The 27,878-nt window shown below is 40.4% G+C and overlaps 1 protein-coding gene across 1 annotated transcript in view; it reads right to left on the bottom strand.

Annotated features, from left to right (window-relative positions):
- The window catches only part of csmd2 (CUB and Sushi multiple domains 2), a 1,700,996-nt gene that overhangs the window by 990,652 nt on the left and 682,466 nt on the right, over window positions 1–27,878 (bottom strand). Inside the window, exon 5 of the mRNA XM_048558072.2 lies at window positions 11,347–11,554. Within this exon, the coding sequence (XP_048414029.2) occupies window positions 11,347–11,554 (208 nt within the window). The remainder of the gene's footprint in view (window positions 1–11,346; window positions 11,555–27,878) is intronic.

The following is a 27,878-nucleotide window of genomic DNA, read 5'->3' as shown; positions in this document are numbered from 1 at the left end:
CCACCTATTTGACTTGTCTGTCTCCTCTCCACCTATCTTGTCCTCTATCCATCATCTATCAATCTCCCCCTCTCTCCTTATTTATTTTAGAATCCCCTTCCCCTCCCCCATTTCTGAAGAAGGGTCCAGACCCGAAACGTCAGCCTTCCTGCTCCTCTGATGCTGCTTGGCCTGCTGTGTTAATCCAGCTCTATCCCTTGTTATCTAAAAAAGGTAGATTGGAATTAGAAACAGCCCATAAAAGGTCCACTCAGATGACCCCAGATATGGAAGAGGTACTTTATTATGAGGAAACGTTAAGTACATCGGGTGTGTACTTCTTCGAGTTTAGAAGAATGAGAAGAGATTTTATTGAAACACACAGCATACTTGGGTGGGGGGGGGGCCTCAACAGCATAGATGAGGACAGGTTATTTCCCATTTTCAGAAAGACTGGGGCGATAGGGAATAACCTCAAATTGAAGGATCTCAGGAAAGAGATAAAGAGCAGTTTCTCTCTCAGCATGATGAATCGCTGGAATTATTTACAGAGAGTACAATAGAGGCTGGGTCTTTAGGTATATTTGAGGCTGAGGTAGACAAATATTTAATCAGTCAGGGAATCAAGGGTTATGGCTGCAATGTGGAGTTGAGGATGATCAGACCAGCCATGATCTCGTTGAATGATGCATCAGATTCAATGGGCTAAATGGCATACTTTGGGGCAGTGCATTAAGACTATGGTGTTGACACATTGAGGTCAGCAGCAGAGAGCTGCATGAGATAACTCCCTATAGCTCACAGAGAGAAACCCTCCCCACCACTCTCCCAAACTGTCTTAGTACATTTTTGTCAAAGTCAGCCCTAAGGTCTTTGCTATTCTTTCCATGTACCAGTTACATTTATTCATTTCTGTCAACTGATATTGTGAAGCTCTAGTGAGCTACAGATCATTTTTTAGTTAGAATGCATAACTGGTACATCTCATGGTAATTAAACATGATATAGATGCATTACAATTTTTAGAGCAGATTATTGATGTCACAAGATATTTGTGTCTGTGGTGCTATTGGTTTTTCTCAAATCATGATCATCATGATGGGAAATCAAAGTTCAAACATAGTTGGGACAATTGAACTGCTGTTAATTGGCATGTAGCAAACCATTAACTGCTAAATTAGAGTTTAGAAATTCTGGTCAATAATCCTCTTAGCCTTCAAACATTTTCAATAATCATTGTGATGGCTTACAACCTTAATCCAAAACTGAGCTACAGCAATCCTATAGAATCTCAAGCAGCATAAATCTCCTTAGTAGAATAATAATCTTAAAGTGGCCATGAATCCAAAGATATTATCAAGTCAGCTATGATCTCATTGATTGATAACTCAGGCTCGATGGGCTGAATGGCATATGTTTGCTCCTATATCTTATGGTCGTATGGAGCGGTGTGTAGGGGCCATGGTGCTTACCCAAGTAATCAATGCCTCAAGTACTTGCTACCTAGCTGAACCAATGTCTCAGCATTAAAATACAAAATGAAATCAAGATATTGTGAGAATTTAAAAGTTAAGCAATACGATTAAACAAATCTTTATTGTCTTCTTTCAAATGTAAAATGTTTTAAAGATAATAGTTTGGCTAACATCAATGGAATATTCATTTAATATGTCATTATGATGCAATGCCTTTACTGAAAGCAAATTAATCTTGAAGGAACTTAGAAGGGACACTTTTAAATTCGTTGATACAAACTTTAGCCAGAACCTTAACAGAAGATAGCATTACCAAGCAATGTTGAATACGAACATGGATCGACCTCTCTTTCTCTTTGCTGTTCACATACCTCAAGATGCACAGGAGAAAACCATTAGTTTTTAGATGAAAGATTTTATGTCCCCATTACTCGGCTTAGAAAAATTCATCCTATCACTCAGCCTTCGCTCCTTTACCATCACATCAGAGATTTACAAAAGAAGTTATAGAACACTCATACAATATGCATAAAGCATTTGGAAACCAACTAACATTATTTTGTGGGGAGATGGAGAAGAAATGTTTTTGCTGCCAGCCTGAATCGGTCTTGTACAGAATGTATGAGCTCTCGGTTATCATTTATTGTAAAAATACTTACTAAAAGGGCATATTGTTGGGAAAACAAAACAAAGGCAATATTAGCATTAAACAGCCAATATCAGGAGGCCAGACAAAAATCACAGATTACAAGCTGTGCAAATAAAAAATGCAAAAACAATGTTTGCAAATGAATCACTGATTAGTATTTTATTTGTTGCAAAATAGGACTACATAGCTCTTTGTTCTAATTTCATGGGAATAAGAGGACATTTTAACCTTGATTAAAATGGTTTAAAGTGTAGAAGGTTGCTCAAGCATTAATAAATTTCTTTCAAGCATTTCAGCACCACTGAAAAGCCAAAGACATCGACAACAATTGAAAAGCCACATGGCTTGAACACTGTAATCATTGAAAATATGATTATGTGCTCACAGCCAAAGCCATGAAATTCAATAAGATGTTATTTCAATTAGCAACATGAACGATTAGAATAATGCAAGCTATCCAACTTCCTCATATGCAATCACCTGGCATGGATTTCTGATCAAATAAAATGCTTCAAAGTTACAAAATGACAATATTCAAATGACATCAGTTCTTTTTTTTTTATTAAGGATTTCAAATCTAAATGTTCCATCAAACCTTTCTGATGCTCAAAGAAAGTTAGAGTCTCTCAGAAACAAACACAGAAATTGCTGGAGAAACTTAGTAAGTCTGTCTGTATCTGTAGAGAGAAAGCAGAGTCAATGTTTCAGATCCAGTGATCAGTTCTGATGAAGGGTCTCTGGATTTGAAACACTGACACTGCTTTCTCTTCATAGATGTTGCCAGACCTGCAGAGTTTCTCCAGCAATTTCTGTTTTTGTTTCAGATTTCCAGCATCCTCAGTTCTTGGTTTTATTTCAGAGTCTTATGGACCAGAGCCAAACAATTTCACTCAGTGCTTTCAGAATAATCCAAATCTGTCCTGACAAAGGGTTTTAGCCTGAAACTTTCACTTGCCTGCTCCTCTGATACTGTCTGGCCTGCTGTGCTTTCCAGCCTTACACCTATCGATTCTGGCTTCCAGCATCTGCAGACCTTATTGTCTCAAAATGGTGACCGATGCTTCTTCTATATCTTTTAAATGACAGTCAGGTCTCATTGATAAAAGTTTGGCTTGATATGCCCAAAAAGTGACGAATGCCATTAGAAATGGTTCGGTGCCCTTGATGCTTGTTCAGGTCATATCATGGAGAATGGGATTCTATCAGCTCCTAGTCAAGGCTGTAATTCAGGACAACACAACTGTCCAAGGGGATGGGCCGAAGACTAGCTCCTGATCCAGAACAATGTATCTAAAATACACAGAAATAATGCAACAGAAACAGAAGAATGTGCGCCTGCCAATGGTCTCAATGTGGGCTTCACAAGCTTCAAAATCTCCCACCCCCGACCTCATCCCAAGGCCTGCCCATCTTGTCCCTGCCTACTTGACCTGTCCCATCTTTTCTCCCACCTATCTGCTCCTCCAACCTCATTGACCAACCTCCAACTCCACTTTGAACCTACTAGCCTCATCTCTGCCTCATTGACCTATCCCATCCCTCCCTCTTAACTGACCAACCCCCATCCCAACTCCCTACCTACACTCACCTTTGCTGGATTCATCCCCGCCTCCTAGACCTTCTTTCTTCTCTCCACCTCTCTGCTCCTCTATCCACCTTCTATCATCTCCTCCCCCTGTCTTTATTTATTTCAGAGCCCATTCCACTCCCCTATTTCTGAGGAAGGGTCCAGACCCAAAATGTCAGCTTTCCTGCTACTCTGATGCTGCCTGGCCCGCTGTGTTCATCCAGCCCTACACCTTGTTATTCCAGACTCCAGCATCAGCAGTTCCTACTATCTCAGAAGAATGTCATATTGTTCTGGAAGGCAGATATAACTTGAGAGCTTCATAACCATTATCCTGAACTAGACAGTTTAATGGAAAATAGTGTGAGTTGTATACAGGTAGCAAGTTCAATAATACCAATTCTCTGCCCCTGAAGTTGAATTTTACCCCTCTTATGGTGGATCCATGTTGATTCACATATGAGTACTGCTTCAAACACCTAAGAAGTTGCTACCCGTCTTCTAACTTCCTGACGTAGAGATTGACCCGTGGGTGGTAGGCTAAGAATGTTAAAGTTTCAAGCTTATCACTTCTCTCCTTTGGCATGCAATATGGGTAACACTTCCTGAGATAGTTGGGATTGAACATGTTGGACTAAAGGAAGGTTTTGTAAACTTGTAAATGGCTGCAATCACATATTTTTTTTTCCCTAAACTACATGTATTTCCTTCACCTCCCTGAATAAGGTATTGTAAATATTTGTACGAGCGATCAGTTATAATATGGTTTTTCCGAGCCTGCACTCATGTCCTTCATCTTCCATGGTACTCAGACTGGGAATATAACAGGAATTCTACAGAAATGTGAAGCAGTGATGCACAACAGACACTAAGCTGTGCCTAATAGCTTGTTTACTTCATCAAAAGACCTTGTTAGGAATGCACTTTTTTCTTTGACTAATGTTGGCTCCTGCATATTTGCTATATTCCCTCCATTATGGACCAGATAAAATCTCCTCAAAATATATTAGGATAGCTTAGCCCGCAACTTTTCTCACTTTTCTCACTTTTAAAGGCAAATGTACGGCATTAAGTTCTGGATGCAATTTGTTTGGTCAAACTACCAGGTTCGAAGCAAAACACACTTTATTCTTACATTATAGTTAGAATATAAACAAAAGACAAAAGAATTAAAATAACTCAACTCTTTTGGAAAACTTAATGTAATAATAGATTGTTTAACTACCAAACAACAACCATTCTAATATAATAACATCTCACAAACACACCCTTGGCAAAGGCAAATTCAGTAAAATAGATTGTCTCACATGCAATTCTAGCAGCAGGTTTAACTATAATAGAGAAAGGAATAACAGCTTCCACATCCAGCTTCAAGACCCCAGCAACTACTGACAGTTAAAATAAAATCCTGGATCCGTGAGAGCTTGACCCCCTCATATTGCTTCTATTGTTCCAACTTTAAAAAAACCTGAAGGTCTCACAAGCTGTTTACATTACTGCCTTGGAACGGACCAATTACTACCGCTGCCTCAATCTTGCTCAAAGAAAGGACAAAATTTACCTCCTAAAGCCATAGTATTGTCACGCTCTTCAATTATTCTCATTAAAATAGGTCACTGGTATTTTTCTTGCTGTATTATTGAATCCATTAAATTAGAATTTCTAGATTCATTTTTGAGTGTTTCTTTGAGATTCATATCCCAATGAACAGCTTTCTTTAGATCTGGAACTTTATTCTCATGTTCACAAGCATTAATGAATCACAATTTTTTTTCTTTTGGTTAAAAGTATCAGGTACATTGCATTTGGGGATTGTTATTTCTTGAGTTTATGCTGTGAATACTGAAAGGTCATTTCCTTGTAGAGTGGCACATTGTTCACTACTGAAGTTGAAATCTGAATTTACTTAAACATAGAGTTCTGACAAAAGTGCACTGATTTGAAACATTGGCTCTATTTTTCTTTCCATTGATTCTGCTACATCTGCTGAGCATATCCATCAATTGTGTTCCTCATTTTTGTTTTCCCGCATCCGCGGCATTCTGTTTTCTTTTATTTAGTTCACTGCCATTCTCCTCCAGGGTTGTCCATCTTGGAATTTCTGCATTTCTCAGATGGAAATTCCACTTGTCTCTTTTGCCTTGTTCATCCTTATTTGCTTTCCACAGGTTTTCTCCTGTTTAATAAGGAATGTACCGAAACTTGCTTTCACAGCCACAACTTTTTCCTGAAAAAACTGTTCCTAGCTCTGGATCTGAGTCATTCCAGTTGCATTCCAACTGCAATTCTCTCTTCAGAGATTTGAATCTACCTACAAATACCGATAATTTTAAGATATTCAGGATCCCTTGAAACAATATCGCAGAGTGGTATACACATTCCTGACACCTTTGTTCAGCTGCATTGTCACACTCTGAATCCAGACTCCTCTGGTCCAACATTCTACTTCAACCTTTGCCTCATCTGACATTTTAACAAAATGAAGACGTTCCAGACCTTTCAGGCATTAAGTACTGCAAATGGAGATAACAATACTTGTTCCAATGTTTCTATCCTCTTCATTTTCATCTGACCTTGTCTATTCTTGAAATTTCACACCTTCCAAGATTTTTGTGTGCCAGCCCTGAAAAAAATTAGTCCCCACCGAAGGACTTTAGACACATCTCCTGACACCCCACTTTCAATTATTGTTGAATTACCCTATGATAAATCAAGGTCCACTTTACTTGGAAATATTCCCACACTTCATCTCATAGCATATAGCATCACATGTCCTGCATTCTGTTGTGCCACCATGAATATAGAGGATTTGGGAGTTCTAAAATTTATTTAATAAAACATGATTTATTGAATGCTCCGAAACAATCTTATGCCTGATGAAAAACCCAATTAACATCTCTTATAAGTCTTAATTATTTTGATGTTTAAATTTACATCAGTATGCCTTTCCCTGTGTCTTATTTCATAGTGTGCCAAGTATCTCAATTACATTTCTCCATAAAATAACTTCAATACAACAGAATTCTGGGCCAGATTTGTGGTTGCAATGATGGCAAAAATACTAACAAGTTCTGTGTAAATCTGTCGGCTTAACTTAAATGTTTCTTTCGATTTCCAGTCTTTAAAATTTGGTGGCCTCTTCCTTAATCAGTCACATTATTCCTGACTTTGAGTAGCCCCTTCATGGTTCTAGTCTGTACCTTGCAGCTAAAACACTTAGATGTAAGTTGCCCATTTCCTAACATTTTTGAACTTATTCTTTTCTACGGGAGAAAAATGTTTCCCACATCCATCATTCAGGACTTGTAGGAACGAAAAACAGAACATTTACAAACTATGGGATTTACCCTTAAGCAAAACAATCTGAATAATTCTAAACAGAACACAAGCGATGCACCTCACTGATTTCTCTGTCTGTTCGTAAAACTCTCCAATGCAAACAAATCACCTCAGGGGCTCCATCGTTCAGTCCATTTTCTTTCGAAAAAAACATTGTTTTAGATATACTGACAAGTTAATCATTAAACCCTCTCATTCACACAGATCAAAACTCACATGCTGCTAGTTCAAAAACATACACATTACATGACACTTCATAACAAGATGTGACTGGATCTTTAAAGACATATTAAGTCACACTGAACACCTTCTCCTCTTAAAAAAACAAATTTTATATTTGTATTATACTTTTTTTATGATTATGATAAAAATTGTTTAGTTATATATTTAAATTTTGTGAGACTAGAATCATACAGGAGAGAAGAGGCCCTTTGGTCCATCAACTTTGCACCAACAAAAACTACTCTAAATCTACACCAGAGATAATGGGAACTGCAGATGCGGGAGAATCCAAGATAACAAAGTGTGGAGCTAGATGAACACAGCAGGCCAAGCAGCATCTCAGGAGCACAAAAGCTGATGTTTCGGGCCTAGACCCTTCATCAGAGAGGGGGATAGGGAGAGGGAACTGGAATAAATAGGGAGAGAGGGGGAGGCAGACAGAAGACGGAAAGAAAAGAAGATAGGTGGAGAGGACAGTGTAGGTGGGGAGGTAGGGAAGGGATACATCAGTCCAGGGAAGACGGACAGGTCAAGGAGGTGGGATGAGGTGGTAGGTAGGAAATGGAGGTGCGGCTTGAGGTGGGAGGAAGGGATGGGTGAGAGGAAGAACAGGTTAGGGAAGCAGAGACAGGCTGGGCTGATTTTGGGATGCAGTGGGGGAAGGGGAGATTTTGAAGCTTGTGAAGCCACCACACCCGGCACCTTCCCCTGCAACCGCAGGAAGTGCTACACTTGCCCCCACACCTCCTCCCTCACCCCCATCCCAGGCCCCAAGATGACTTTCCATATCAAGCTGATGTTCACCTGCACATCTGCCAATGTGGCAGATGTATATTGTATCCATTGCACCCAGTGTGGCTTCCTCTACATTGGGGAAACCAAGCGGAGGCTTGGGGACCGCTTTGCAGAACACCTCCGCTCGGATCGCAACAAACAACTGCACCTCCCAGTCGCGAACCATTTCAACTCCCCCTCCCATTCCTCAGATGACATGTCCAACATTGGCCTCCTGCAGTGCCACAATGATGCCACCCGAAGGTTGCAGGAACAATAACTCATATTCCGCTTGGGAACCCTGCAGCCCAATGGTATCAATGTGGACTTCACAAGCTTCAAAATCTCCCCTTCCCTCACTGCAACCCAAAACCAGTCCAGTTCTTCCCCTCGTCCCCCCACTGCATCCCAAAACCAGCCCAGCCTGTCTCTGCTTCCCTAACCTGTTCTTCCTCTCACCCATCCCTTCCTCCCACCTCAAGCCGCACCTCCATTTCCTACCTACCACTTCATCCCGCCTCCTTGACCTGTCCATCTTCCCTGGGCTGACCTATCCCCTCCCTACCTCCCCACCTATACTCTCCTCTCTACCTACCTTGTTTTCTCTCCATCTTCGGTCCGCCTCCCCCTCTCTCCCTATTTATTCCTGTTCCCTCACCCCATCCCCCTCTCTGATGAAGAGTCTAGGCCCGAAATGTCAGCTTTTGTGCTCCTGAGATGCTACTTGGCTTGCTGTGTTCATCCAGCTCCACACTTTGTTATCCTAAATCTACACCAGTCCTACTTTCTAACACTTCCACAGAGTTGAATGTTATGCCATTTCAAGTGCTCATTGAAGTCTTTTTTTTAAAGATTGTGAGGTTTTCTGCCTCAACGACTCTCCCAGTCGATGCATTCCAGATTCATGTCACCCTTTGGGTGAAAAAAAATTCCTCAATTCCCTCTAAACCTTCTACCTTTTACCTTAAAATTTCACCTTCTTATTATTTATCCTTCTCGTATATACATCCCAAGCCTCATTCCATTCACGTAAAATTTATAAAAATTATAATCACCCTACTTCACTCCTTTGTTTGCTGTGACAATGATGAAATGTGTTACTTCTCCTGCTTGATAACATTATCGTTGTTAGATATGTGGGGATCCCCTTAACTTGCTGCTGGATTCAACATAAACAGCAACAATGAAATCAATGCTGCAGAAATTTCTAGATCCTTGTGAGCAGTTTTCTTTGTGGCTAGTAGAAAATACCACTTTACTGCAAAGTGGCACAATTCTGAATAAAAAATATGCAAAACTCTGCAAGATTATTGTTCCCTATAAGAAATCATACAGCAGAAATATACTCAATAACTCATTCCACTATAAATAAGCTTGTGACTGACACCATGAAACCTGGTGACACGGCGGTACACTCAGACATTTTGCACATGAATAGCTTTTAATTTTCTCCTGACTTTCGTCTGCGTGTGGTATTGTTAAAACACTACAGCAAAACACAAATGCTTTGTTACTCATTCTAGTTTCTCATTTGCCGAAATGCAAGCCACAGATTTTGAGTCTTATATCTGCAATCATTTATGGTTCCTGTTAGATGTTAGAAGATTGACACTTTAGGTGGAATGCACCCTTTTTTGGCATGTAGGGGCAAGCCTATCAGCTGGTGACTATCCCACTGCCAAGGCAACTCACCCAATCTGCTCATGAAGAGCTGACAGGGGAGTGTGAACAGGTTGCTTGGTGAATCACAGGCCTGTATACACTGCTATCTGGGTTACCAACAGTTGCTTGTCAAACAGAGGCTAGTCTCTTCCATATCTTATAGCCTACTGGTTTACCCTACTTCTTAGGGGAGACAGCAGCGGGCAGAATAGGTTCTAATTTAGCTTTTTTTTTGGGATGGTGCTTGGGAGAGAGGAGCAGATAATTTACAAGGATTACTTGCTGAGAGAAAGAGAGGATATTGGGGTAGAAAGATGGCACAACAAATAACCATCGTGAAAGGTGGTGTCAGTCAGGAAACAAGGCTTTCAGGTGGAAGTAAACTCATATTCAGTCTTTCGAGTAAGTTTTTCAATGAAATCAGTGCACAAGAGACAGCCCATGTTGCTTCCAGGTCACTTTATGAACAATATATCCTGACACTTGCTATAACGATGAAAGTCTGTATTATTCTCAAACTGATGGAAAATTGGTGCTCAAAATTTCCCCACTCTGTCCCTGTTGACCTCCAGAGGCCAATGAAAAGTGGCCACTCCTCTTGACAACAGATTGGGGCAATTTGAGGTGTTCCCTCTGCGCCCTCTCCAAACCCAGCAGGCAGGTCACACTGGGTATCCTAGTCGGGCAAACAGTCAGCTTTCTTGCCTGCCAGGGAAGTGGCAAATTTCAGTTGACTCTAAGTGGTTAATTGATGGCATTGGAGGGCATTAACTAATGGGAGGACAACAGGTCACATTTGGACCTTCCTGGTCAGAACTTTATGAGTGAGGTGGTGAGAAGTAAGCGAGTTTGTCTACAGGGCCAACCTGCCCAGCCTTTTTCCCTGCTTCTTACCACTTCCACAATGAGCAAAGTCTCATGCAAAATCCACACTCCTGTGGAGTTCGACCTTGGTCAATCTGTCAGAAACATTGTACAAGACCTTTGCCTCAATCTAAATATTTCCAACTGACAAATATTCCTTTTCACCAGCATACTCCATCGAAAAGTCAGTTTTCTGCACGGCTACAAAATTCATGACATGAATAATACATTCACATTTCTATACTGAGGTCACAAGTGGATAAACATATACAAATAAGCCATCTGCTAATATAGAGGAAGCAACCTTCAAGGACCAGTCCCTTTCAAATAAATCAATCATATTATACATTGTAATCTGTGCAGATACCAACTCCATCAGCTTAACAACCAGGTTGTGTAATGAAGGCATATTTCTTTCCCACTCGGCCTTTATGCTGTCTACTAAATATGTTAGAAAGGTGTGGATTATGCAGGTAAACAAAGCCTCAGTATGCACGGAAATCTGTGATGGTTGCAGTTAAAAATACAAGCACAGATTTCAGAAGAAATTACAGGAATATAAATCTTTCATTTTCGTGCTAAAACAGACATTTTTCAATAATTTATTGTTGAGGGAAATCAGGAATATTGGGGCAGAAATACTGCAGAACAAATAAGCATCACAAAAGCCAGTACCACCCAGAAAAAAAAACTTTCAGTGGTCCTAAAATCACATTCAGTTTTCCAAGGATCTTTTTCCACAAGCAATCAATGCACAACAAACAGCCCATGTCAGCACCTGGTCACTTTATGAGAAGTACATTAATTATACTTGCCATATTGATGAATCTTCCGTCCCGCTGACCTCTAAGAAGTCATAACCATCCTCCAATTGAAAATCAGTGAAGACGAGTGCAATAGTATCACCAGGTTCAGCCAGAATAGTCCAAGTGCAGTCTGCATTATTCTCATAAACTGATGGAAAATTGGGGCTCGAGATATCTCCACTCTGTCCGCGCAATGTTCCTCCACAGCCATCGTCCGCTGTAAGACAAAAGATATGTTTTAGAAAAGAACTGGAAAGGCAGCATTTGAAGGAATTTTTTAAAAAATTGTCTTTAAAATGAATATATTTTCACCAGTTTACTGTGGTGTTTTATTGTGAATTCATGGTGTATGGCATTAAGTTCCAAGTGAAGTAGAAAATTAAAGAAAAACGTAATTCGACGCTGATAAATAATTAGCCTGCCATAATTCCATCCATTCTAAGTCCACTTTATAAAGTGACTGGTAGTAAAGGTTAAAGTATGTCCTTAATGACACTAAACCCTTCTTGTATCACTGTAAATTCTGTTGATTTACATTAATTCCACAAAAAAACGCATCAAATATTTTGCTGATATTTGAAGTGAATTTGGTCTATTCATTAGTATTTTAGTAACAAGCAGATTGATAGGGTAATCTGTTGAACTGTCACGCAACACCACAGGTTAACAGCTAACGTATGCAAATATCAGATCAGGTCTTTTAAACTGATGATGTACCAACATGACTTCATGGATTACACAATTGCTGCAAAATAAAATAATTCAGCACCTCTAGTGCATTTGTATGGGTTGGCATCTTATTGATGTTGAAAGTAGCCGGTTATGTAACATGAAAAATCCTTGGGAAAAATACTCAATTCACTTAATTCTATCTGTCGTCCAAAAGGTCATGAAAGTTGTGTGACAAATAAGCAGCTATTAAACTACTGTTATAAAAGTGGTAAATTTAATCTGTATGTGAAAAATGTATTATTAATACATAAACAATTCGGAAGTTTTTTTTCCAATTTATTTTATGTTGTACAATTGTCCTTCAAATGTGATATTTCTGTGAGAATTTCTCATTTAGTTGATCAAAAGCAGCATTTATTTTGCTACATTTCATCAGTCTTTGTGTTATATTACAGTCAGTGCTCAGTTTAGTTCAGCTGTAACTTTCTTCAGTTTATCATTGGTAAAGCCTAAGCTGTTTTCACAAAGAAATGCCAATTCTCTCCTCAGCCACTGTCCTGGGCTAACCTAGATTGTTTGCATCATTGTTGTGCTATAATGCATCAATCTGAATTTCCAAATCTATCCCTACCTGATCAGAAATACTTTCTACCCAGGGTTACATCCATTTCCCTGAACCAACCTTGAGATTCTCAGAGATTCTAAATGAAAAACAGCAATTGGAACAATGCTATGAACCATTCACATTTTCCACATAGATAGTCTACCTGGTTATATGCCCATAATACTGTCTCTATATGCTTCCTCAGCCTTTTTAGATCAAAACTCTTATCTGTGTTTTTAAAAGCTCTGGATTTAACTGTTCTGTGTACCATCCAAACCTGATTCTGCAATCTCTATACTTCAGATGTTTACAATGCTACTGATCACATTCTCCACCTCATCTATCATTCCAATTTCTGTGTACATTGACTTCCAGTCCACTAATTCCTCATGTGTACTTAGACTGAATATTAACCAGAAAATAAGCAAGTGTGAAGTTTGCAGGTTATCATAGAGTGTTTCTCTCTGTGAACCTCAGTGTGGTTTCTCATGCTATTTTCTGAAAATCATCTCACTGGCTATGTCCCAATTCTCCCTTGCACCCCACTCTTCCTAGCTTCTCTTTTGCCAGAGGCAGGAGTCCTCAGCACCGGTGGGCATGATGGCACTGGCACCATTTTCATCATTCCCTTCTGTAGAATGTCATGGTAGGCAATCAAAAAGAAACACTTCTCAGGGCATGTAGGGAGCAGAACAGATGCTTCATTGCAAGTACACGTGCACATGAGCAAATGTATTGCTATCTGGGGGCAAACGTACACAGGTTACCAATCCTTAGCATTATCCCGTCTTGGAATCCTGGCTAAGAGAGTGATACTTTTTCTCCAATGTTCAGTGTAGTTTGAGAACATCTCATTGTTCAGTTTTGCAGCGTTACGTACTAGAAAGCCTTACAACACTTGAAAATCATCATCACTTTTACTCAGCAACAGAGAAAGTGAAGAAAATTAAAACAAAGAAAAGCTGCATTTGGTTTAGAGAACAGATGGGGACTTCATGCCTTTCAAGCGATAACTAATTTACAGTCAATGAGTGATCGCTATAGCTCCAGCTCTCTTCTACTGGAACTGAGTGTGAGATAATTCCTGTCCTGCTTATGTCCAATGCTGCAGCAGTCTATCATGCAGAAGGTAATATTCCTCCTGCTCTGTGTCCTCATCTTCCTCCTCAGAAATCTTCTGTCAGACTTCAAGCTCTTCAGAGTCTATCTATTCTCTTTTTACCTGCTCCAGTTGTGCAGAGCGCAGCATGCTAGGATCATGTGGCACACTGTGATTGGAACATTCCGTAAGGCACGCCCAGACCAATCCAAACATCAGAGTGTCATCTTCAACAAACCTATCACCTGCTACCCCAATGGCCAGGTTGGAAGAATGGGCTGCAATACATCCTTGTTCAGCCTCAGTCAAGGCTGCACAAGGAGCATTCCCTAACATTTTGGCCATGGTGTCCATGATGGAGGCCCAGAGTTACAAGTGGCGAGCTGGAGTTGTCAGGTGGTTATTCTGGCTTTCATGTTGGGAATTGTTGACAACTAGTTTCTGTCCAGTGTATGAAATAAAGGGAAAGCACACATCAATGACGGGGGCATTAGTTAATAATACTACGCTAATACATGCAAATAGGTTTTTTTTGCTGACTAACAAGATTCATGCCTCACTATTCGAAGCTTGGTTAGAAAATTGGACTTATTTCCCTCAACATCAAGAATCTAATTTCTGCCAATCTCACTGTATTTCTGCAATGACTTGCAAATGCCTTGGTGATTCAGGGCGAGTAGGATTCAATCCTTTGCCTCTCTTTATGGCCTTAATTCACCTTACCTCTTAACATCCCTTGCCCGACAACACTTTCTTCCAATACTTCCACTTAGCTTTTGGCCTACAAACAAATTTCACTTCCCACTCCATGCTCCAACATTTCAGTTTGCCTTCATCGAACGAGACTGGAATTCCTATTCTACTCCCCTCTAACTCAAGGACCCCTTTCCTTCTATTCTTTGAAACCCTCTTCTTTAACCAAGCTTTTAGTCATTTTTCCCAGACTCTCCTTAGGTTCATAAGGTCTACTGGTATTATTGCTAGACTGATAATCCAGAGACCCAGACAACGTTCTGAGGACCTGGGTTTGAATCCCACCATGGCAGATGGTGGAATTTCAATTCAGTAAAATATCTGGAATTAAGAATCTAATGATGACTATGAACCCATTATTGGGGAAGAATCCTATCTGGTTCACTAATGCGTTTTAGGAAAGGAAATCTGCTGTCCTTACCTGGGTGGGTTTACATGTGACTCCAGACCCATACCAATGTGGTTGACTCTCAACTGCCCTCAGGGCAATTAGGGATGGACAATAAATGCTGCCTAGCCAGTGATGATCTCATCCCATAATAAATAAAGAAAAGAAATATTTTGTGTGAAATATTTGTAACATTAAAAGGCACAGATTGTTTTTAGTCTTTTAACCAAAGGTCATGGTTTTCCAGTTATCACACTTCTCCCCTTCACTAACGGTGACAACACTTACTTTCTCAATGTCCAATACATTTCTATGGTTGGCTATGAAAACTTCAAAGCCCAATGGTCCTAATTTATATCCTACCTATCTCACTCCTTTCCTCATCTTGTACTAAGGAAACAAACCTTTTCTCAAAGAATTCCAGACTACCATTATGATAATGGAACAGATGAGTAAAGGTTCCTTTCACATCTTCCTAGCATCTTCCCCCAATATATCTTGTGGAAGTGTGGTTAAATGTTTCCAACAGTGAGATTTAGCCATAAATTATCAAATGAAACTTGCGTAAGGGTTCTTACATCAATGCTTCGCACACCCTTTCCATCATGACCCATTTTGAGGTCTTTCACTTGTTGCAACTCCTCAGTGTGAAAGTGGGATGGAGGCTGGAAATCAACGAGAGCCAGGGCCTTTTGGAGGGTGAGTACCGCAGTTATAATTCGATCATTGCTGCCTCAGAACACGTAGAATCACACAGTCCCTACAGTGTGGAAGCAGGCCATTAGGCCTATCGACTCCACACCAATCCTCCAAACAGCATCCGCTTCAGACCCACTCCCAACCCTATACCTGTAACCCTGCATTTTCATGGCTCATTCACTTAGCTTTCATATCCCTGGAGATCATGGATAATTTAACAAGGCCAATCCACCTAACCTGCACATCTTTGGACTGTGGGGGAAAACCAGAGCACCCAGAGGGAACCCACAAAGACATGGGGAAGACATGGAAACACTTTACAGACAGTCACCTGAGGATGGAGTCGAACCAAGATCCCTGGAGCTGTAAGGCAGCAGTGCTACAAAATGAGCCACCATGCCACCTGTAAGACCATGACACATGACACCAAAGTTTCAGCTCATGACCCCAGTGATACCTCAATCCCACTTTTAGAAAGCCTGACTTAAGTGGCCAAAGCAAAAGCACAAATGGAAATGTATACAGTGATGCAATTCTCCCGTAATTCTTGCATGGAAGATTGCACTCACCAAGCAGCCAGTTTGAACAGAGAAAACTTGCACAACACACTCATTGTCCAAGGTGAAGATCAAATAACTGAGAAACAGTTTCAAGGTCAAAAATTAGGCAAGCATTTAAAGAGGGACACACTTGAGCCAACTGATGTATCAAAAATGTGATGAAAGCAACAATCAGAAAAGCATTTATGCAAGCACATTGTGAAAAACTGAGCCATTAAAAAGGTATTTGACATTTGCATTTAGCCTAAGTATAATTAATCCCAATTTATACTTGTGAATTTTTATAAACCATTATTGATATATATATATCACCACTTATTTGTGAATTTTAGTTTGTGACAAAGCAGTATACTGTCAATGTTCTTGCATTCAGAAGTTCATTTTTCCTGATTTAATTTTCATTTCCAGTGCAGTGTATCATTTTTCAGATATTGGCTGCAGTGCAGTACATTTCCTAAGTAGCCTACCTCTGTATAGTTTTGCCTGGATAGTCAGTGTCAGAAGGCTTTCTGTGCAAATCCCAGTCAACTCCAATCCCAGCTTCTTTCAAAGACCGCAAATGTAATTTAAACAATCTGACATTACCCAATGATGGAACATGGACTGAGGTTGTGGTGGGAAGTCTGGGAAAGGGTCTGGATTTTCAGGTCCCTCCCTTGCCAGCTTTAGAGTCAACAAGAGACTTATTTTGTTCTCCTTCCTTCAGCTACTTGAAGTCCAGAACCAAGGACAGAGCCAAGCCAAAGCTAGGTCATGGCAGGAACTGTTTCAATGGGGTGAGGATTGAAGGGAGATGATGAGTTAGGTAGACAGCAATGATGGCTCTTAGCTTCGAACAAAGAATGCCCGCACCTCAGAAGACCATACTTGTTGTACACTCTACATTTAACTAGGCCATCTACAGCTGCGTTAATATCAGTGATGGCAGGATGAGGTCCTTGTGGTCATTATTTGCTCTGTAAGTGCCTTTATTGCTATTGTGCAGGAAATCTGATCAACAGTCTTGCTACTCTGAATTTAAACATTGCTGGAAGCAACAAGGCACTGGGGGGCTCATATGTTAGTTTCCTGCTTGAATAAATGCCCCAGTTCCAAACATGCCATGAGAAAAGCGTGAAATCTACCCCCAATGTGTTTTCTAATCTCACCGAGAAACACTTAAGCTAATTCCAGTTGCTAACATTAATGGTAAAGGTCAGGTCACTAAACACAGCACAGGCATAAACTAGAAGCTGAGACCTCCTGGCCAGTACAGTATTATTCAATGTGTGGTTACCTACTGAGTTATAATACACAATTTTTTTTCAGTCCACAAACACTAACACCAGCTAACGTTCCTGTGGCCAACTTCAGTGCCCCATTGTAGGGATGTTCTAATCAAGATTGGTACGTCTGGATGACAACTTTTACAATATATTTTTGACTTTATTCCAAGCAGCAGAAAATCTTGATTTCAATCACATTGTTGAACATGCTGTGATTAAGGACAGGAATGGTTTCTGGAGGGTTGTAAATTAAACATTGGGAGTATAATTGTGTAACACACATACTCTGTGAAGCTTTGTCACAGGCTAATTAGAATTGTGGCTTCTCATCTCAGTATTCAAACCAAATAACTTTCTCCAGATCACTCAGTGGCCTCAAAAGCCCATCTACAGACACAATCATGAGTACTGCAATCCCACTTTCCAGCACTTGTCCCAAAGCATTGTGTGCCATGTAAGTGCACATCAAAATACTTCTCAAAATATTAAAGGTTTATGTCTCTTTCACCCTTAAACATTGAGTTCCACATTCCTATCACCTTCTGGGTGAAAATGTTTTTACCTCATATCAACGCTAAACCTCCTGCCTCTTACCTTTGTCTTAATCATTGCCGCCACCATCAAGGGGTAAAGTTTCTTCCTGTCGATGCTATCCAGACCCCTCAATTTTATGCGCCTCAGTTATGTCCTCTCTTAATCTCCTCTGCTCTCGGGAAAAGAAAACACCAGTCTATCCAAACTCTCTACATAGCTGAAACTCTCTAGTTCAGGTAGCATCCTGGTAAATCACCTCCACACCCCTCTCCCGTGTTCTCACATTGCTCCGGTAATGTGGATTCTAGAACTGCACACCTATGTTTCATATAGTTCCAGAATAGCCTTCCTGCTCATAAACTCTATGTTTTGACTATTAAAGGGAAGTATGACATATGTTATCTTACTCAATTTATCCACCTCTCCTGATATGTTAAGAAACCAGTGTTCATGCACACTAAAGTCCCTTGGAACATCAGTGCTTCACTGGGCCCTATCGTTTATGAATTCCTTGCTTTGTTTGACCTTCCCAAGTGCATCACCTCACATTTATCTGGATTGGACTCCATTTGCCATTAATCAGCCCATCTGACCAGTCTATCAGTATCCTCTTGTCATCTTATTCTATTCTCCTCACTATTTCCACCCCACCGATTTTGTATCATCTGCAAACTTACTGATTAATCCTCTGAAATTAGAGTCAAAATCATTTATATAAACCACCAGTAGCAAGGACCCCACCAACCCCTGAGATCTCACTGAGCAGAATAGGGCAGCCAGAAAAACACACCTGAATATCACCATCTGCTTCCTGCCTCTCAGCCAATTGTGGATCCAATTGTCAAATTTTTTGGCATCCTACAGGCTTTTAACTTTGCTAACAGTCTCTCATCTGAGACCTTATCAAAAGTTTTGGGAAGTCCAAGTTGACTACATCAAAAACATTGTCATCATATAATTTTACGGAAGGGGGCCATTCGACTTATCATGTCTGTACCAGCTCCCAAAAGAGCTACCCAACTACTCCCATTCTCCAGCCCTATCTCCATAGCCCTCTCAATTTGACACTTTAAAATATGCAACAGTTCTCTACAAAACCTCCTTTGGAATCTACCTCCACCACCCTCCAGGCAGCACAGTCCAAATACTAACAATGCTCCAAGTAAAGAGTTTTCTCCTCATCTCATTCCCAGCTTTCCTGCTGACAATCTTGAAATGCAGGGAGGAGATGGCCAAGTGATATTATTGTTGGACTGTTTATGAAGAGAACTCCAGATAACGTTCTGGGAACCTGGGTTCAAATCCCACCAAGGAAGATGGTGGCATTTGAATTCAATAAATATCTGGAATTAAGAATCAAATGATGATAACCACGAATCCATTGCTGATTGTCAGAAAAACCCATCTCATTCACTAATGTTCTTTCGGGAAGGAAACTGCCTTCCTTTCCTGGTCTGGCTTGTATGTGGCTCCAGACCCACAGAAATGTGAGTGACTCTAAACTGCCCTCTGGGCATCAAGGGATGGGCATAAATGCTGCCTAGCCAGTGACACCCTCATCCTGTGAATGAATGAAGGGGGAAAAAAATTATGACCCCTCATTTCTGACATAACAACTCGTGGAAACAAAATGTCATTCCTTGCCGTATCAAAATTGTCCACAATTTTAAACAGCTCAAGTAAGGTCACCTCTTAAGCTTTTCTGCTCCAAAGGAGAATAAGCCCAATTCATCCCATCTTTATTTATATCTAAAATCCTTAATTCCTGGTATCATTCTCAAAAATCTCTTTTCATCTCTCTCCAAGGCTTTAACATCTATCCTTTTTAAGATGCTCAGAACTGAAAGAAAAATTCCTGATGCGGTCTGACCAATCATTTGTAGACGCGCATCATCACTTCCCTGCTTTTATACACCACATCTCCATTTTTAGGCACAATGATCCCAAAAGCATTCTTAACAACTGTTTCCAACTTGCCTTGCCATCTTCAGAGAATCATGCATATGAACCTCAAGGTCCCTCTGTACCTGGACTCCCCTCAATGTTGAGCTTGCCTTGCCTCTCCATGTTTCTTCAACTTCACTATGTCACATTTCTCTGCATTGAAATTCACCTGCTGGATGTTTGCGCATTTGGCCAGCTTGTCAATGTCCTTCTTAAGTCATTAAGTGTCATCCCCACAATTTACTATTCTCCCCAACTTAGTATTATTGACAAGTTTAGAGATTTTGCCCACACCGCTGATCTTCAAACTGTTTATAAAGATGAGATAAAGCAAGGGTCCCAAGACTAATCCCTGGGGAAAACACTTTCAACTCATCTCCAATTTGAGAAATGCCTACCTGTATCTATCCTTTATTTCCTATCTTTCGACCAACTTCTCATCCATTCTTCTAAGGACCCATCAATCCTAAATATTTCTAATTTGCTTCATAAATACACAAATTATCTAAGCATTTGGTCACCTCTTTGAAAATTCAATTGAGTTTGTCACACATGACCTCTCCTTTACAAAACTGTGCTGACTGTTCTTGATTAATCCCTGCCTCTCCAAATTCAGATTAATTCTGTCCCTCAGAATTGCTTCCCCATCACTGAGAGCAGATCAACTGGCCTGTAGTTTCCTGATTTATGCCTTGCTCCATTCTTGAATAATAGTATCATCATCATAGTAATCTTGTACCTTTCCTGTTGCCAGAACATTTTTGCAAGCACTCCTCTATTTCCACACGCGCTTCACTCAACAACTTGGGATACATTTCATCTGGCCTCGAAGTTTTATCCACTTCTAAGCCTGCCTCCCCCTCCATCTGAAACCACATTAGTTCAAGGGATACCCATGCAGATGCAAGGAAAATGTGCAAACTGCACACAGAGAGTTTCCCAAGGGTGGAATTGAACCTAAATCTCTGGTGCTCTGAGGCAGCAGTGCTAATCATTGAGCCACCATTGTAATCTAAACAGTCAGTACAAGTTAACTTTGTTTGGAGTTTGAGCTTCTGCAATTTTGGAGCTGTGAAACAAAGTTTTCAAACATATATCATAATGCTTTTTGTATGTCTATGGAAAATATTTAAGCCATACTTAGTTTTGCCCTAATTTATTTTTTCTAATATAATTCCACCAGCTACCATGATGGGATATGAATCCATCTCCCTGAATTGACCTGAGCCTCTGGATTGTTGGTCCATTTACAGTACCAGTCTGCCACTACCATCATGTCTTGTAAAGTAGATTGCACTCTCATAAGTTTGAGCTGTGTAAGGTTCAGTTTGTACGTTCATGTGACAATTTCCTGGACACGTTGAAGTTATACTGAAGCTATGGAAGCTATTAATGTAAAAGGTCTGCCAAAGTTACGTTGAAAGGCAGTATTACAGTGGACTTCAAAGCATTAACAAGAACACAAAATAAAAAAAATGTTCCAATGAAACACATATGCATACACCCTCAATGAGAAAATATATCTCGAGTATTCACTCTTGCTTTGTCTCTGAAATATTTCACACATTTTGCACAGCTGCAAAAAATTTTACATACTTTAAGAAAATAAAGTGCTCAGGAAGCTTTGTAGTTCTAGGACCATTTGTGAAGAAGTGTTTTGCTTTTATTTTCTTACTTTTGTTTACCCTACCATGGAATTTTGTATATATCTGCAGCTTAAAATATAAGAATGCACATTTCCTGCTGCAATTTCAGTCTGATTCCTTTCTATTATTAGTTCATTTGGCTTAATTTTGAGATGTTCTTAAGCTGTTGATCAGCTTTTGCTCGTTCTTTTCTTGCCCAATCAGCATTGCTGTGGTGAGGTCAGAGGGACATTGAACACAGTACAGAATCGAATGGGATGAGAAATAATGGAACAGCTAAGTAAACCACAGAGGAAAAAAAACTTATCTCTGAAAATAATACAACTTGAGAATCAAATATTGATTTTTGTGGTGAATCTGTTTCAGCAAGTGAAAGCAAATTGCTCAGGCCTGTCATAAGATGACACAATGAAATTACAGAAAGGTGCATCTACCTCCCAGACTATTTTGAAATTACTTACTCAACCTGATTTTCTGATTAAAATCAATATACGTTGAAGCAGTTCACTCAAGTCATATTTTGCTGTATGGATTTGCCACTTTGACTTGCTATGTTAGCATCTAAATCGACAGATGGAGTCTCACATAAAGTCAATCCACTGAAATACATTCCTTCACATTGGCATCTGTTGCAATATATCGACAAAAATAGATTAACTAATTAAAATTTATGTTAACTGCTATCAATTTGGAAACATGCAGAAAATATTGTGCAGTCCTGGATAAATACTTGGTACTGATTTTGAGAAAATTAATAATGGATTTTAGGCATTGGACTCGCGACCATTGTGACTTCATTTGTTGGATAAGTCGATAAAGGTTAAAGTCATACAGCACAGAAACAGGCCCGTTGGTCCATGCTCACTAAGGTTCCAAACTAAACTACTCCCACTTGCCTGCATTTGACCCTATATTCCTCAAAACCTTTCCTATTCATGCACCTGTCCAAATGTCTTTTAAATGTTGTAATTGTATCTGCACCCACTACTTCCTCTGGTAGTTCAGTCTACGTGCAAACCACCTTCCATGTGAAAAGTATCAGGGATAATGGGAACTGCAGATGCTGGAGAATCCAAGATAATAAAATGTGAGGCTGGATGAACACAGCAGGCCCAGCAGCATCTCAGGAGCACAAAAGCTGACGTTTCGGGCCTAGACCCTTCATCAGAGAGGGGGATGGGGTGAGGGTTCTGGAATAAATAGGGAAAGAGGGGGAGGCGGACCGAAGGTGAAGAGAAAAGAAGATAGGTGACCAGAGTATAGGTGGGGAGGTAGGGAGGGGATAGGTCAGTCCAGGGAAGACGGACAGGTCAACGAGGTGGGATGAGGTTAGTAGGTAGATGGGGGTGTGGCTTGGGGTGGGAGGAAGGGATGGGTGTTAGGAAGAACAGGTTAGGGAGGCAGAGACAGGTTGGACTGGTTTTGGGATGCAGTGGGTGGAGGGGAAGAGCTGGGCTGGTTATGTGGTGCAGTGGGGGGAGGGGACGAACTGGGCTGGTTTAGGGATGCAGTTGGGGAAGGGGAGATTTTGAAACTGGTGAAGTCCACATTGATACCATTGGGCTGCAGGGTTCCCAGGCGGAATATGAGTTGCTGTTCCTGCAACCAGCCCAGCTCTTCCCCTCCACCCACTGCATCCCAAAACCAGTCCAACCTGTCTCTGCCTCCCTAACCGGTTCTTCCTCTCACCCATCCCTTCCTCCCACCCCAAGCCGCACCCCCATCTACCGACTAACCTCATCCCACCTCCTTGACCTGTCCGTCTTCCCTGGACTGACCTATCCCCTCCCTACCTCCCCACCTATACTCTCTCCACCTGTCTTCTTTTCTCTCCATCTTCGGTCCGCCTCCCCCTCTCTCCCTATTTATTCCAGAACCCTCACCCCATCCCCCTCTCTGATGAAGGGTCTAGGCCCGAAACGTCAGCTTTTGTGCTCCTGAGATGCTGCTGGGCCTGCTGTGTTCATCCAGCCTCACATTTTATTATCTTCCATGTGAAAAGGTTTCTTTTAAAGCTTTTTCCTCCCACCTTAAAAAATATGACCCTAATTTTGAACTCCCTCATCCTAGGGAAAAGACCTTTGCTATTTACCTTATCAATGCTTTCATGATTTTATAAGCCTCTGTGAGTTCATCCCTCAACCTCCTACGCTCCAGTGAAAAAAGTCATAAACTATCCAGCCTCTCCTCATAACTCAAACCCTCCATTCTTGGCAACATCCTGGTAAATCTTTTTGAACCCTCTCCAACTTAATAACACCTTTCTTATTGCAGGGTGACCGTCACTGTACATAGTTCTCTACTGTCTCTATCTATCGCAGCTCTGAGTAGATTTGTCCATTTCTCTCATTTAATCAGCAATGTTGATGCACTATAACCCATGAAAGGATGAATACCTTTAATGTCTTTCCCAGCTGCAGGGTGCTGAGAGTACACATTCTGATCTAAGTCAGCCTGTGTGCCAAGTTATCAACAGACATTTTGGGCAGATCTTTAATGCTGCATTTCAGAAGAGCTCTGTGTGGATGGAATCAGATATGATTGCGGAGTATGTTTCTCTCCCAGCTTGGAATAGAGCAAGCTGGTATGCAAGAGACTGCACCTAGAAAACAGAGTCAATCAGTCTGTGATGACAAGGTGTGGAGCTGGAGGAACACAGCAGGCCAGGCAGCATCAGAGGAGCAGGAAAGCTGTCATTTCAGGTCAGGACACTTCTTCAGAAAAGTCCTTCCTATCTCTGAGTGAGCCATTCAGTCTGTGCTAGTTCAGTGGTTGGGTAAGTGGAGCAGTGTTCATCTTTGACTTTTATTTCTTGGAATTCAATTTGGATAGTATAAGTAAAAGAGTTGTCTTAACTTTATCCCAAGACACATCTCTACCTGCAGCAGTGACAAGGGAAGAATAGCCACTTTTGTAATTTGGCAGGTGCTAAAAATGGTATGCTCATTTCTGATGGAAGGAACCCTCAAAAAATTATACAGACAGCTACGAACAGGGGGAAGTAATACTATGTGGCTCGAGCCAAAATTAATTCAGCATGAAAATCAGCTTACATCAGCGATTTAAAGTCAAACACTTGGCAATTTTCCAGCAATTCAGTACCACAACTTTTAAAAACCTAACTGTTAAAAGAACCTCATCGCCCATCAGTATAATTCAATCTCGGGGTCCTGCTGATAATTCAACATTCACCCGAGAGAAGGCCTCAACTGAGTTATATACACAAGTTCACACCACATTTGTTCTCACAATGTCACATGCCGTAGTAATAACACAAAACATTTACCTGGCGAGTTTTAAAATCTGTTGCCATAATAAAGCTAGCTATCCTCGGAATTGTCAGAGGATTTCCATTATGAGCTAATCTCTCACAAAGGCATTGCCACGCCTGATAACAAGACTGACATACTGATCAAAGATCATTCATTTAATATTGTAGAACTTCAGCATTGCTGAAAAATTACATTATGTCAAAGTTTTTCATCCTGCACTCATTGAGGATAATTCACAAGAATGTAAGTTCAAGGGACAAACCAGCCTTTATGTTGCACAACAGGACAGTGCTATTTTGGACACGTGGATTCTAATTAGTAAATGTGTTGCCATGGAGAATGCACCAATTAGTGCTGAGTGCCAGTTATTTGTAAGGCATTGTTTCAATTTCAAACCAGGCAAAATTAAAAAAAAATATGGACAGCTGTTCACTGACCAGTTCATGACTCCAGGAAATGAACAATCATTGTGAATCTGCTTGTTTTGAAATTTGCAGATAGACTGGTAGTTAACTATTAATTGGCATTCCAGGCCACATTGCCCATAGCAACACCTCTCCTAATCACAGCCCATTTGCTAACCAATCAGTACTGTCCTCTCTGGCACTTGTACCTCAGTAGCAGTATCCTTACATCTTTTTCAGGACACCTGGGTTCAAGTCCCACCCCAAATAGATCATAAAACATCAACAGTTTAAATCTTGTTCTTCCTGTTGAATTGATATTCTTGCAAGTTGTCCTGAGTACGAGGCAAAAAAAGCTTTGAGAAAATATGTAATTTTTCAGCAATATTCTCATGATCACTACTGAAAGGGGTTATAAATCATAGACTGCAATTTTCCATTTACACCTGGTAACTAGAACAATCATAAGGATTATAAAGTAATTTTAAATATGATTGCAGTGACATTTATATGGACTTGCTTTTGCAATAACATTCTGATAGCTGGAACTGAGTTTTATATCTTTCTAAAGCTTTCAGAAACACTCAAATTGAATGATTCTACTCTTTTTTGTGTTTACCAGCACGAGATATCACTTTATGGAACAGCCTATTATTTAATAATCTCAAATCCGCTGCAAGGATATACAACAAAATTGGCTGGCTGGGGTGAGATCCAAGGATCCTTTCCCACAATTTTCTTCCCTTCGTTTACTTAAGGTTTGAAACTTGAAGAAGAAATGAAGTTCAAGTAGGTTACTTACCAAGCCATGATAATAAAATGTGAGGCTGGATGAACACAGCAGGCCAAGCAGCATCTCAGGAGCACAAAAGCTGACGTTTTGGGCCTAGACCCTTCATCAGATGAAGGGTCTAGGCCCGAAACGTCAGCTTTTGTGCTCCTGAGATGCTGCTTGGCCTGCTGTGTTCATCCAGCCTCACATTTTATTATCTTGGAATTCTCCAGCATCTGCAGTTCCCATTATCTCTGATACTTACCAAGACATGTTTTTTCCTTTGTTTACAAACGTCATTTATATATCATTATTTCTGGATGAAACTTGAGAACCATCAGTTGTTTGACAATAGTTTCTATTGCATTTGTCAATTGTGTGACAACAGCAGGACATGTGAATCATCAAATTTTAACTTTTGGTCACTTGGCATGGTGAAAAATGTTGTTGAAGTTTTATTATTTATTAAAATATATTGTAAAATAGGGCAAATATGGACCTAAAATCACTGCTAGGATCCCATGATCATAGATTAAGGCAAGTCTGAGAGACTCATGAGGAATAAACAAAACAATCAACACGAAAATGACCATTTTATTGAGGAAATTCAAAACCAGGTAATTAAGTTAGATTCAGGAAAGATCAAACTCTTGTTTCTATTCATACTTAATGATAATTTCACATGTTTGGAGATGATTGGCTTGCCTACCAGTCATCCAGTTTGGAAAGACAATGGTTCCAGACTCAGGAATACTGAATTATACTGTAACAACAACACTGGGCAGACAGAAAGAGCATAGGCTGGTGACAGCAAGAACTTTTTTTTCAATCCTTTTCTGTTTCTCTCAATATCTCCAAAAACAAGGGCCTGGTGAAAACAAACTGGGAAGCAACCATTCACCATGAATCAAGGGTATCTAAACATTTTGGCTGAGATTACTAATCAACAATTAAACAATTGTGGTCTCAGGGTAAAAAGTTAATACCTCAAAGAATCTAAGGACTTTTAAACTGCACAACCTTAATTCACTCCATCTGTCCAGCCACTTTCCCTTTTAAACTTATTACTTCTGTTTGAATGTGATTTTGCATTTTTATAATTCTTTCCCTGGGTTAGTAGGTGATAAATTTCCTCTTTCTCGCCTCTTTCTCCAGCAAACACTTATAATTAGCTCCTTTATCTTGATCTGGTTGACATTTGTAGTTGACAATGGCATATCGTGGTGTTCATCCCCGAAAGTGGCCATACAAGTAGATAGGTGGTAAAGAAAGCATATGACATGTTTGCCTTTATTGGTCGGGGAACTGAGTACAAGAGTCAGGGTGTCATGTTGCAGCTTTATAAGACTTTGGTTAAGCCATGATTAGAGTATTGTGTTCAATTCTGGTCGCCACATTACAGGAACAATGTGGAGGCTTTGGACACATGCAGAAGAAGTTTACCAGGATGCTGCCTGGAATGGAGGGTGTGAGCTATAAGGAGAGACTTAAAAAACTCCAGTTGTTTTCTCTAGCGTGGTGGAGGCGAGGGGACTCTTCATAGAAGTGAATAAAATTATGAGATGCACAGATAACTTTTACAGTAAGAATCTTTTTCGCAGCATTGAAATGTCTAAAACTAGGCTAAAATCTAAGCATTTAAGGTTTGAGGGGTAAGTTCAAAGGAGACACGAGAGGCAAGTCTTTTATGCAGAGTGTGGTACGAGTCTGGAATCAGTGGTGGTGGCGCAGACAGATGTGAAAAAGGCTTTTAAGGGACTTTTAGTTAGCCAGATCAATATGTAAGAAATGGAGGGATATGGACCAAGGGCAGGCAGAAGGGATGAGTTTCGTTTGGCATCATGTTTGGCACAACATTGTGGGCCAAATGGCCCATTCCTGTGCTGTACAGTTCCATGTTCTTTCTTTTAGCTGATGATTACACGAACT

Source organism: Stegostoma tigrinum, chromosome 24 (assembly GCF_030684315.1).
Source record: "Stegostoma tigrinum isolate sSteTig4 chromosome 24, sSteTig4.hap1, whole genome shotgun sequence".
In the NCBI taxonomy this organism is placed as follows: Eukaryota; Metazoa; Chordata; class Chondrichthyes; order Orectolobiformes; family Stegostomatidae; genus Stegostoma; species Stegostoma tigrinum.
Note: the sequence above shows the minus strand (reverse complement) of the source record. Positions and strands in the feature narration are given on the sequence as shown.